The sequence below is a fragment of the Triturus cristatus genome, chromosome 8, assembly GCF_964204655.1.
Source record: "Triturus cristatus chromosome 8, aTriCri1.1, whole genome shotgun sequence".
In the NCBI taxonomy this organism is placed as follows: Eukaryota; Metazoa; Chordata; class Amphibia; order Caudata; family Salamandridae; genus Triturus; species Triturus cristatus.
Genome location: NC_140591.1, coordinates 1,100,924,413 through 1,100,937,640, shown reverse-complemented (window position 1 = coordinate 1,100,937,640; position 13,228 = coordinate 1,100,924,413). Strand labels below are relative to the sequence as shown.

General features: G+C 51.7%; 1 protein-coding gene across 1 annotated transcript in view; it reads left to right on the top strand.

Annotated features, from left to right (window-relative positions):
- Nucleotides 1-9,784, top strand: part of PPEF1 (protein phosphatase with EF-hand domain 1) — a 340,599-nt gene extending 330,815 nt beyond the window's left edge. Inside the window, 1 exon segment of the mRNA XM_085622647.1 lies at nucleotides 8,420-9,784. Coding sequence (XP_085478773.1) covers nucleotides 8,420-8,613 — 194 coding nt within the window. The 3' untranslated portion in view covers nucleotides 8,614-9,784.
- Nucleotides 9,785-13,228: the final 3,444 nt, after the last annotated feature.

The following is a 13,228-nucleotide window of genomic DNA, read 5'->3' as shown; positions in this document are numbered from 1 at the left end:
GGCCTCACAGCAGTGAAAAACAAGATTGGCTGTTTGTCACTGACAGGACATGCAAAAAATAAAGGTACATGTCCTACCTTTTCCTTACACAGCACGTTGCCCATAGGGCTACCAAGGGCCCTACCTTAGGGGTGATCTGTCTATAATAAAAGGGGAGTTAACGGCTTGGCAAGTCGTTCTAAATGCCAAGTCGAAGTGGCATTAACTGCACACACAGGCCCTTCAGTGGCAGGCCTGAGACATGATTAGAGGGCTACTCTGGTGGGTGGCACAAACAGTGCAGGTTCACTAGTAGCATTTAATGTACAGGCCCTGAGCATGTGTAATGCACTTTACTAGGGAAGCCTTAGCCCAGCTTTGAATACAGTTGGGTTTCCAACATGATCACAAGCTTGGAGAGATGGATAGTGCTGAAAACCCAGCCTTATCAGAAACTGGGAGAGAGCTTTAGGGCTCAAGTTCTTGTCACCTACTGCCTTTTCTGGCTCCTAATTTGTACAATGCCTTGCTGGATCCTGTGTCCAGCCCTTGATCCTGCCCTGCTGCTGCAATGGAGGAGTCATCAGCAGAGGCAAGGTTAGTAAAATAAATTATTCTAAAGTTGTTGCTCTGTGCATTTGTGAGTGGAAGTCTTAGAGAATTAATGTGTTAGAGTGACCATGTGTGAGTGAATGTGTGTGTGAGAGTGAGTGAGAATCAGTGTCAGAGTGTTTGGGGGGGGTATATGTAAGTGAGAAGTGTGTCACAGTGAGTGAGAGTGAGTGAAACTCAGAATGGGTGAGAATGAGTGAGAGGAAGAGGGAATGAGTGGCACAGGGAAGTGTGAAAGTGAGAATGGGTTTGGTTGAGTGAGTGAGTGAGTTAGAAGGAGTAGGCCAGGAGGACTGAGTAAGTGGAAGTGAGAAAGAGTGTGAGTGAATATGTGTGAGTGTCTTTGTGAGTGTGTGTGAATGACTGAGAATCAGTTAGTGACAGTAAGAGAGAGAGAGAGAGCATTACAGGACAGTGTGCATATGCGATAGAGGAGTGAGAATCAATTAAAGTGAGTGTGTGTGAGTATTGGTGAGTTCAATTGTACGGTAATGGGAGTGAGTGAAAGTGAGTGAGACTCAGTGAGTGCAAATGAGAAGAGTGTATATGTGAGTTTTTTTGTGACTTAATGAGATTGTGCATGTAAGTGTGGGTTACTGAGAGTGAGTGGGAGAGTGAGTGACAGAAAGTATGAGTGAGAATGATTGAGAGAGGGAGGGAGAATGAGTGAGAGGGGATAAGTGAGGAAGTGAGAGTGAGTGAGGTTGTGTTAGTACGAGCATGTTAGAATGAGTGAGTGAGGGGCATTGAGAGCGAAGTAGTGTGAGAGTGTGCGTGTGAGAAAGTGAGAGTGAGAATCAATGAGGGAAAGTAAAAATATGAGAGACAGTAAGAGAGAGTAAGTGGGTGTGTATGAGTATGTCAGCATATTTGTAGGAGAGAATGGGAGTGACTATGAGTTACAAGGAAAGTGTTAATGTGAGTGATTTAGAACAAGATAGTGAAGGTGAACAAGTATGAGGGAGCCAGCCTGTGTGAGTGTGTATTATGCTGACAGTCTTCAGCTGTCCATGGCATACTGGAGGAAATTCTTGGCTTCCTACTGTCACTGACTTTTTGGAGGTAATTCTTGTGAGGGATGGCACCCATGGTAAAATGCAAGCCCTGGCATACCGGAGATAATTCTAGGAATAGGGTAGATCCATTGAAAAATGTTGATGCTAGTATTTTTAACATACAAGAATGTCTCAAAAGGGTGTTATTTGGAGGTCAGTTACATATAGCACAATTGATTGCTGAGAATTGAATAAAAAAGGGGAGAAACCTAGGGAGACAAAATTCTTTTGTAACATAAATTGTATTTTAGTAAATAAACATATTTGACATATTTAGCTTCATATGATCAAACATATGGAAAGGTGACACTGCGTTACATTTAACGACATGTAACCCATGGAATACTGTGCACAAGTTCTCCTGAAAGATTGTGACGGCGCAAGTGACACTTGAGGAAGTATGTACAGCATTAGGGATGGGCGCAACAAAAAACAAGTGAAGATAAAATTTGCATAGTTCGGATAACCGAACAATAAATGGTAATGAATGCAAAGACAATCAAGTGGGGTATCCTAGAGGGGAGCGCCGAGAATTCCGCTGTAAAAGTCGACGGCGTTTCGGCCTGTAGAAGTGTTAGGCCATCATTAGGACCAGGTTACTGTTACTTATATGGCAGTGGCGAGAGGTCACACTGTCGGAAAGCCAGGTGTGGCAGAGTCCAAGGCAGCTAAGTTAGGACCTGCAGAAGTAGTGTTGGAAGGGACGTGAATTAAGGTCCCAAGGGATCCAGCAAGAGGCGCGGATAATCGCTCCTAGTCGCGAGAATCTGAAAAGCTGCTGGTCAGGTTACTTGTAGAAGCCAGCTTGACGAGGCACATCACAGGGCCCGTAGGAGTCAGGCTCCTTGGCGTTTTGGCGGTAATTCTTGGCCTAAGGGTGGACAATGGTGGCATATGGGGGACATGAGGAGTCTCTGAAAAAATGCTGTCCCATACATACTAGAAGCATTTTTTGAAATATGGAGCACGCATGATGCATGGGTGGCCCGAATGAAAACCCCCTGTGCCTTCACAGACGGACGCTCCCTCCCACTGCTGCTACCTACCTGCCTCCGCTGCCTGACGCCTGTTTGCCGCTCCTCACCACCTACCTGACGCCGCTGCCTGCATCTCGCCTCCACCTCCCAGGTAACGCCTGCTGCTTCCTGGTCGCTACCCACGCCGCTACCTTCACTCCTCATGCCCGCTGACCACCGCCACTTACCTGGTCACTCCTTGGGCTCCGTCGCTTCCCGCCGGTTTTCCCGCCGTTTTTTCTCGGCGCCGCTGCCCCAGGCGCACACTCCCACTCCCGCCTCCTCCTTCAGTCCCGCCCCCCCTCCCTGCCCATTGGCCACCCCGCTCCCGCCTCCCGCTGACCCTCCCTCCCGGATCCTCATTTAAGGGGACCCCGCGGGCTGGTCAGTGCGACCCCCTGTGCCTTCACAGACGGACGCTCCCTCCCACTGCTGCTACCTACCTGCCTCCGCTGCCTGACGCCTGTTTGCCGCTCCTCACCACCTACCTGACGCCGCTGCCTGCATCTCGCCTCCGCCTCCCAGGTAACGCCTGCTGCTTCCTGGTCGCTACCCACGCCGCTACCTTCACTCCTCACGCCCGCTGACCACCGCCACTTACCTGGTCACTCCTTGGGCTCCGTCGCTTCCCGCCGGTTTTCCCGCCGTTTTTTCTCGGCGCCGCTGCCCCAGGCGCACACTCCCACTCCCGCCTCCTCCTTCAGTCCCGCCCCCCCTCCCTGCCCATTGGCCACCCCGCTCCCGCCTCCCGCTGACCCTCCCTCCCGGCTCCTTATTTAAGGGGACCCCGCGGGCTGGTCAGTGCGACCCCCTGTGCCTTCACAGACGGACGCTCCCTCCCACTGCTGCTACCTACCTGCCTCCGCTGCCTGACACCTGTTTGCCGCTCCTCACCACCTACCTGACGCCGCTGCCTGCATATCGCCTCCGCCTCCCAGGTAACGCCTGCTGCTTCCTGGTCGCTACCCACGCCGCTACCTTCACTCCTCACGCCCGCTGACCACCGCCACCTACCTGGTCACTCCTTGGGCTCCGTCGCTTCCCGCCGGTTTTCCCGCCGTTTTTTCTCGGCGCCGCTGCCCCAGGCGCACACTCCCACTCCCGCCTCCTCCTTCAGTCCCGCCCCGCCTCCCTGCCCATTGGCCACCCCGCTCCCGCTGACCCTCCCTCCCGGCTCCTTATTTAAGGGGACCCCGCGGGCTGGTCAGTGCGACCCCCTGTGCCTTCACAGACGGACGCTCCCTCCCACTGCTGCTACCTACCTGCCTCCGCTGCCTGACGCCTGTTTGCCGCTCCTCACCACCTACCTGACGCCGCTGCCTGCATCTCGCCTCCGCCTCCCAGGTAACACCTGCTGCTTCCTGGTCGCTACCCATGCCGCTACCTTCACTCCTCACGCCCGCTGACCACCGCCACTTACCTGGGCACTCCTTGGGCTCCGTCGCTTCCCGCCGGTTTTCCCGCCGTTTTTTCTCGGCGCCGCTGCCCCAGGCGCACACTCCCACTCCCGCCTCCTCCTTCAGTCCCGCCCCCCCTCCCTGCCCATTGGCCACCCCGCTCCCGCCTCCCGCTGACCATCCCTCCCGGCTCCTTATTTAAGGGGACCCCGCGGGCTGGTCAGTGCGACCCCCTGTGCCTTCACAGACGGACGCTCCCTCCCACTGCTGCTACCTACCTGCCTCCGCTGCCTGACGCCTGTTTGCCGCTCCTCACCACCTACCTGACGCCGCTGCCTGCATCTCGCCTCCGCCTCCCAGGTAACGCCTGCTGCTTCCTGGTCGCTACCCACGCCGCTACCTTCACTCCTCACGCCCGCTGACCACCGCCACTTACCTGGTCACTCCTTGGGCTCCGTCGCTTCCCGCCGGTTTTCCCGCCGTTTTTTCTCGGCGCCGCTGCCCCAGGCGCACACTCCCACTCCCACTCCCGCCTCCTCATTCAGTCCCGCCCCCCCTCCCTGCCCATTGGCCACCCCGCTCCCGCCTCCCGCTGACCCTCCCTCCTGGCTCCTTATTTATGACGCCCCCTCCGCGACCGCGCAGCGGGAGCGCCTTATGTGCGCCGAAGGTGCGCCAAAGGTAAGCCCGTCTGCGCCCGTCCGCGCCTGGACCGCGCCCAGCGCCAGACCCCCTGGTCCCCGTGCCCGCCAGCCCCCCCGCAGGATCTACGACTTCGCTACGCTCATCGCACTCAAAACCGCCCGAGCCCCCGGATGCTACCGAGCGTCCCCGCGACGCACCCATGGACCCTTCGCCTGCCGATCCTGCAACTTCTCTTGCCTCCAAACAAGCACCACGCCCACCAAGACAGACAACAGCAACCACCTCAAGTGCATCCTGCTCAACACCCGCTCCGTCCACAGACACGCCGTGGAACTCTGGAACCTCCTCGCCACCGCATCTCCAGGCGTCGCCTTCCTCACGGAAACCTGGATGAACGACTCTTCAGCCCCCGACATCGCCATAGCCATCCCGGACGGCTACAAGATCATCAGGAAGGATCGCGTCAACCAGACCGGAGGAGGCATCGCCATCGTACACAAGAGCACCATTCGCATCTCGACTGACTCCATCGACGTATTCAACGCCGCCGAATACCTGCACTTCCAGATCCACACCGACCCCAAGACTACCCTCAGAGGCACCCTCATCTACAGACCCCCGGGACCACGCGCACAGTTCTGCGAAGACATCGCCGACTTCATCAGCCCTCACGCCCTCCCCTCCGCCGACTACATCCTCCTCGGGGACCTCAACTTCCACCTGGAGAACAACAATGACCGCAACACCACCGCCCTGCTGGATAACCTCGCCAACCTCGGACTTCAGCAACTGGTCAACACCCCCACCCACTTCGCCGGCCACACGCTCGACCCACTCTTCTCGTCCAGCAAGCATGTCACCTTCAGCCACTCCACCGGACTTCACTGGACCGACCACAGCTGCGTCCATTTCAGCTTCAGAAAGAACACGGTCCACCATCACCCGAAGCAGGCTCCCCACAGAAACTGGAGCAAGATCACCGCCGACCAGCTCGCAACCTCCCTCAGCCAGAGCCCACCTGTCAGGACCACGGACCCTAACACAGCTGCCCTCGACCTCACGCAGTGGCTGACCTCCTGTGCCGACGACCTCGCGCCACTGAAGAACCCCCTCACCAGGCCCAGAAGCAAGAAGGCCCCCTGGTTCACCGACGAACTTAAGGACTCCAAGATGGCCTGCCGCACCCTCGAGAAGGCCTGGCTCCTCAACAAGACCGCCGACAACAGAACAGCACTCAAACTCGCCACTCGCAGACATCACCAGCTCATCCGCACCACCAAGAAGAAATCTCTGCGGGAACGACTGGACAAGAACGCCCATGACAGCAAGGAGCTCTTCAACATCGTCAAGGAGTTCTCCAACCCCAGCACCGGCAACAACGACATCACTCCCTCACAGGACCTCTGCGACTCCCTCGCCTCGTACTTCCACCGCAAGATCGCCAACATCCACAACAGCTTCGACATTTCACCCCCGCACCCATAGGTCGTACCTTCGCACCCCGCCGCCACCCTCCAGACATGGACCGAGGTGACCCCCGAAGACACGTCACGCATGATGAACACCATCCACTCCGGATCTCCGACCGACCCGTGCCCTCATCATGTCTTCAACAAGGCAGTCTCTACCATCGCACCCCACCTCCGAGACATCATCAACACCTCCTTCAACACAGCAACCTTCCCGGAGAGCTGGAAGCACGCCGAACTCAGCGCTCTGCTGAAGAAACCAACAGCGGACCCGACCGACCTCAAGAACTTCCGCCCCATCTCGCTCCTTCCTTTCCCCGCCAAAGTCATCGAGAAGGTCGTCAACAAGCAACTGGCAGCCTTCCTCGAGACGAACGGATCCCTCGACCCATCACAGTCCGGATTCAGAGCCAACCACAGCACCGAGACCGCCCTCATCGCAGCCACCGACGACATCCGAGCCCTGCTCGACAACGGCGAAACAGCGGCACTCATCCTCCTAGACCTCTCCGCAGCATTTGACACTGTCTGCCACCGCACACTAGTCCAACGCCTCAACGACACCGGCATCCAAGGGAAGGCTCTGGAATGGATCATCTCATACCTCTCCGGCAGAACACAGAGAGTACGCCTCCCTCCGTTCCGCTCCGAGGCCACCGAAGTCATCTGCGGCGTCCCGCAAGGATCGTCGCTCAGCCCCACTCTCTTCAACATCTACATGAAACCCCTCGCTGCCATCGCACACCAACACAACCTCAACATCATTTCCTACACCGATGACACCCAGCTAATTCTCTCCCTCTCCAGAGACCCCGACACCGCCAAAGCCAGCCTGCACGAAGGGATGACAGACGTCGCTGAATGGATGAACATCAGCCGCCTGAAACTGAACACGGACAAGACAGAAGTCCTCATCCTGGGACCATCACCCTCCGCATGGGACGACTCCTGGTGGCCCCCGGCACTAGGCACCGCACCTGAACCGACGGACCACGCACGCAACTTGGGCGTCATACTGGACTCCTCCCTATCGATGACCAGACAAGTCAACGCCGTCTCCTCAGCTTGCTTCCACAACCTCCGCATGCTCCGAAAGATCTTCCGATGGATCCCGACCGAGACCAGGAAGACGGTCACCCACGCTCTCGTCACCAGCAGACTAGACTACGGAAACACCCTCTACGCCGGTACTACAGCCAAGCTTCAGAAAAAACTTCAGCGTATCCAGAACGCCTCCGCCCGACTCATCCTGGACGTCCCCCGACGCAGCCACATCTCGTGCCACCTGAGAGACCTGCACTGGCTCCCTGTCAACAAGAGGATCACGTTCAGACTCCTCACCCACGCACACAAGTCCCTCCACGACCTAGGCCCAGGGTACCTCAACAGCCGCCTCACCTTCTACACGGCCACCCGCCGGCTACGTTCCGCTAACCTCGCCCTCGCCGTCGTCCCTCGCATCCAGAGAGCCACCGCTGGAGGAAGGTCATTTTCCTACCTGGCAGCTAAGACTTGGAACTCCCTACCCGTCCACCTGCGGATGACCCAGGACCACCTGGCCTTCAGGAAACAGCTCTAGACCTGGCTGTTCGAGCAGTAGCAGACCCCCTTCCCCAAGCACCTTGAGACCCTTACGGGTGAGTAGTGCGCGATATAAGTTCCATGATTGATTGATTGATTGAGTACTGGCATACTGTGTGTATTTCTTAGTATAAAGGTGCACCTCACAAAAAGCTGGGAATAGCACACTGGAGGTAATTCTTACCACATAGGGGAAAGCCCATAGAAAATTTCAATAACAAATTGGCCAACTCCCGGGAAGTGTTAGGCTTTACTGCCACTCCACGAAAGTTAGGAATATTTAATTATGCCTTTTCAGAGTTTGACTCTTTTTCATAAATTAACTTGAAAATTGTGCTTTAAAATGCTCTTTTTAACCCTTGTTTTTCAAAATGTTCTTGTGGGAAGAACCCTCCGAAAGCCTTCACAAACATGCCTGGTTTGCTCACTGGAATCTGGGGCAAGAATTACATCTCACCACTTTCCACCACTGGAATGGGGAGATGATGTCACATCCTGTAAATACCAGACCCTGCAGTATTGTTACTTCCTGAGAGCTTTATTCCCTCTATGAATATCAGAGCACTCATAATAAGGCCATTTGAGTGGTGCTGTGCCAATGCATCTCCAATACTTTGTACTATTCATTGTTTATACCATTCTGATATTATTGTTGTTACTTTTAGGCCTGATCTCAAATGAAGAGTTCCGACAGACCTGGAAGCTCTTCAGCTCTCATCTCCACATCGACATCGATGACACGGCCATTGATGAGCTTGCACGCACCATTGATGCAAACAAAGATGGTGGCATAGACTTTAATGAGTTCTTAGAAGCTTTTCGTGTGGTCCACAAATTTGAGAAGAAGGATAACGTGTAAAAACAATGAAAATCAGGTCACTAAACCTGGCACCCTCAAGGTTTGTATGGTTGAGTTGCAGCCACGTTGGCTTACGAGTGATTTAAAGGTGACAACTGTACGGAAAACCAAAACCAAGTGGGGACTCAAGTTTGGAAAGTGGACATTCAATTGCTCAATCTGCAGTGTTCAGTGGCTTAGACATTAGGCAGAAACAGCACTTGGACAAGAAGAGACATTTGAGAGGGAATGCAGAAAGTGATTTTTCTTGACCGCAGAATTCTATTGCCCGCCAATGATGCTGCGGGTCGTGTGGACTCCTCTTTTTTGCATTAAATGATAACTGCATTATAGGGGAATTCATTATGCTTCCAGTCTTTCCCTTGAGACATGCTTTGAGTAACATTTCTACTGAAGTCTGTTTTTTTCATTGCTTGAAAAGGAAATCTGTGGAGTAAATTGTGAAGGTATTCCTAGATCTCCCTTATGCACTTACCTTTCCCTACCCTAAACCAGAAGTGAGAGCTTGTGTGATAGATTGAGTGCTTTACATTGAAACCCACTATCCCAAAAGATTTATGTAAATCATTACCCACATAAAAAAAAAACGTTTATCCTGGGTTTGTAGTGTGCACTCCACAAGTGTCAGCTATTGAAAAGGTGTGTATTTATGTACACAGCTCTCTTAGCTTTCTAATGATAGCTTCCACGCCTTTCCTGCACTCACTAACAATGACTGGCTGTTTCCTTCGCTCCTCACCTCAGGCAAATAGAATGATACCAAGATCAAAGCAAAAGACACAGTAACAAGAAAGAAGAATCCATTAGTATCTATGTGCCTGGCAAACCAGCAGTCAAGTAAACACACTGTAAGGCAAATTCTAGAGCATTCTGATTGTGACACCCAGCAGTGGTCACTAGCTCCTATTATCACAAGGACACCAGAAGGAGTTTCATATACATCCGATATTTGGCCAGGGATATAATGCAACATTGTTTTCTTTTCAGATAAGTCAAGTGAATTGTTACTGCATGACTGTGAGAACGAGCGATTTTGACAACAATCATGTTTTTCACCTTTGAAAAGTGCTTAGTAGTCTATTGAGCCATTTTTAATGAAAACGTATGATCACATCCTGCCTTTGTAATTTTATTTCAGGTTTGAATAGTTTATCTGGGATTACATCTTCGATTCCGCCCAATAAAGTTCTATATTTTGCCTTTTTTTAAGTCTGCAGTCTCGTGTATTTTTTGCGATCCATAGAACGACCAATGTGAAAACGTGTGCAAAATCTAGTTCCTATATGGAAATGTAGTCATCAAGCCACTAACATTACAAGCATTGGCAAAGCCAGTAGGTCTCGCCCATGAGACCTGTTAGCTTTGTCAATGATTTTTAACCACACTGTACAGAACACAGCGACTACTTTTGCAGCAAGGCTAACAATAAAAAAAAAAAAAAATGTCCTATGTCACGGCCACTGTGTAATTTTGTATGAGAATGTCAACACACAAGCATGCACTTACAAAATGACTCAATCATTTTTTTCTGTTTCTTTACCAATGTGAGATTTGTTAGTAAATAAAAAGTAGCGCCAAAAGGGCTTTTTTTTTAATTGTGCAAAAGACCAAACAGGCGAGTGGGTTGGGGTGGGCTGGGGAGTGGGCAAGAGACAAAACAACATAGAGAGAGGGAGAGGAGGCTGAGTGAGAAGGACACAGCCAAGAGAGAACATAGGGGGATATGTCCTAGGAAGTGGCGGAGAGTGTCGTTAGCCTCCTTGGCTTAATGACACACTCCGCTACTTCTGAAACACAAGGCAGCACACATGGAAAAAGCAAAAACAAGGAGAAATATTGCATTTCTCCTCGTTTCACCAACTTAAAACCAGGGTTTTCCTGGTCTTAATTTTGGCGGAGCCTCCTATGTACGCAGCGTCAAATACAATTGGTGTTGCGGTGGAACACCCACCACAACACCCATTGCACGCCCCTTCCACGTTAACCATAGCGTAAAGGGGTGCCTTTTGTACAAGGCAGCGATAAGCCACATTAAGTGGCTTAACGCTGCCTTGTACATAAGCCGCAGCCCCTATTGTCACCACAACGTCCGTAAAAGTGACGTTGTGGTGGCAATAGGGGCTTGCACATATGCCCCATAGAGTGTAGCTGGGGTGAGAGAAGGATACAGGCGAGAATATATTTTCAGAGAGTGAGCTAAGGGGCAAAAATAGCAAAATGGGCACAGAGGGTGGGACTGTTGGGCAAATGCACAATGGGCACAGAGGGTGGATGGGTGAACATAAAAGTACAACAGGCATGAAGTGTGGGAGAAATCAAACAGAAACGGAGGGAAAGAGAAGTGGGGAGAGAGGAAAACACAGGAAAGAAAAGACTGTGGAGCATTGAGTGAGGGCAGAGAAGCACGCCAGCAAGATGGCTGAAAAACATCACACTCTCAAGGTGTGCATCACAAAAAAGAAAAACATAGTCCTGAAAAGTAAGCACTTGTGGAAGAATAGACGGAGCCCATCAGAGAGCTGGTAAACAGGCTGTGCACCAGGGAATGGACACTTACAAGATGGACCTGCTTAAACAAAAAAACATCAAATAAAAAGCAAGCAGACAACACACAGAACCAATGGTAAGCAATGGGTGGAATGCGTTCCTAGGTAACCTTTCAACGTGTCGCCAAGATGTCTTTGCAACTAGGCAACTGCACTGTCTAGCAGGCATAGACCTAAAAATTGAAGAATCATGGTCTATCAGAGCTGACTGCTTCATATGTACAGTTTTTAACCTCGCCTATTTATGTTTACTCCATGCTTCCATTTTTTTCACTCTGCATTAATAGACAAATGTGGACTTGTAGAACTAAATACCTCTAAAACAGAAAAAAAGTAATTCAAAACCTGCACCATGGTACAGGTTGTCAACTAAAGTCATTGGCATAAATCAGAGAAAAGACAATATGTGAATGATGTGCAAGAATAAGCTGCAAGTAATCAGTTGTACCTATGTGCAGATCCAACACTTACACTAAATACTTTTAAGATTGGGATGTAAGCTGATTTCTAAATACAAATGAAAACAGCTGCAGCAATGTAGGTAATGCATCGCACGACTAAAATCAGACACAGCACTGCAGCACTTCAAAGCAACATGAAAGAGGTGACTCACACCTAGGAGATCTCAAGCCGCAATTCCAGAAACTGATGTGTACAAGAGGGGCCTAACACTGGGCCCGATTCACAAAGGTAAATTTAGACCTTTAGTCTAAACTTAGACCAAACGACTATGTTTACGACTTTGGGAATTCAAAAAGGGCATTTACAAGCTCTATCTTAAAGATTAAAGACTTTGGAGTCGATTATAATGTCGGCCAGAGTTGCCTTCGACCAACATCATCGCAGAATCAGGACTGATCGACCTCAGGTCAGCGGTCCTGACCGCATAATTATGATGCGACCGCACATGGTGCGGTCACATACGCCCTTTTACCTATGGGAGCTTGTGCTACAGACATAAACCGGCTGTAGCACAAGCTCCCATAGGGAAATGGGAGATTGTGTTCATCCCTGCACCATCCTGCCCTGCAGTGCAGGGATCAACAGGGGAGCACCTATTGTCGGCCCCTCGGCCCCCAACCAAGGAGAAGGAGACCCTGCTAGGGCCCCCAAACAAGCCCGGCATTGAAAGCCTGTGGAAAACCACCGAGCATTGTAATCCCAACGGTGGAAACGCCATGCAGCAGGATCAGCTATTTTTGTTTGCTCCCGTCGGGCGGGAGTAAGGTGTTTCTCTGCCTGCTACCGAGTAAGAGCAGATATGCCTTCCCAGCCCGCATTCCTACAAGCAGGTAACGCATGTCTACTACCACCCAGTGGGAGCTAGAAAAATGAGCCTGTGAGGTGGGATCAGACATATGTTTTTCTGTCTGTTCTAATGCAGGCAGAGAAACTACTGTTTCCTGGGGGTGGGCTCCCCGGGACACAGGAATTGGGCCAGCCACGGGGGTTGGTGTCCCTTGGGCCTTTAGGCTCAGGGAGGGGGGCAGCATGGACCCCTCTCCTTTACTGTGTCATTCAGCCACAGGGGATTGGGTCCCTGGGGCCTATTAAGGTTTGGGGAGGGGTCCATGCGTCCCTCCCCTTATTTTCACTGCAGAGCACTGGGGGTTGGAGGTTCCCTGAGGCTCCCCAAGGCTTATGGAGGAGAGCAATATGTTGCAGTGCTCCATGGACAACCCTGGGATATTCTTTTCTGAAGAGCACAGGAGCATGCGCTTTAAAAGAAATGCCAATGATTTGTGGATCCTCCGTGAATTTGCGGCAATTTTTTACACCACCACCAGGCCTCGGGGTAAGTGTATCTCTACCCTGCCCCCTTTTGTCTTTTCTAACCTTTTTTTAGGACTCAGGACTGAGTCCCGAGCCAATGGAGTTCCACCAGTATGATTATATTTCTTCAGTCCCTGGATAATATGTGCTGCAGCATGTAAGATGAGTTTAAGAGGTGCTAGTGTGGAGTCTGGGAGGCCATGTAGTATGGCATTGCCACCATGTAGATGGAAGGCCTTGAACAGAAGTTACGAAGTCACTTTCTTGGAGAAATGGTTTGATTTTCTTTAGAAGAG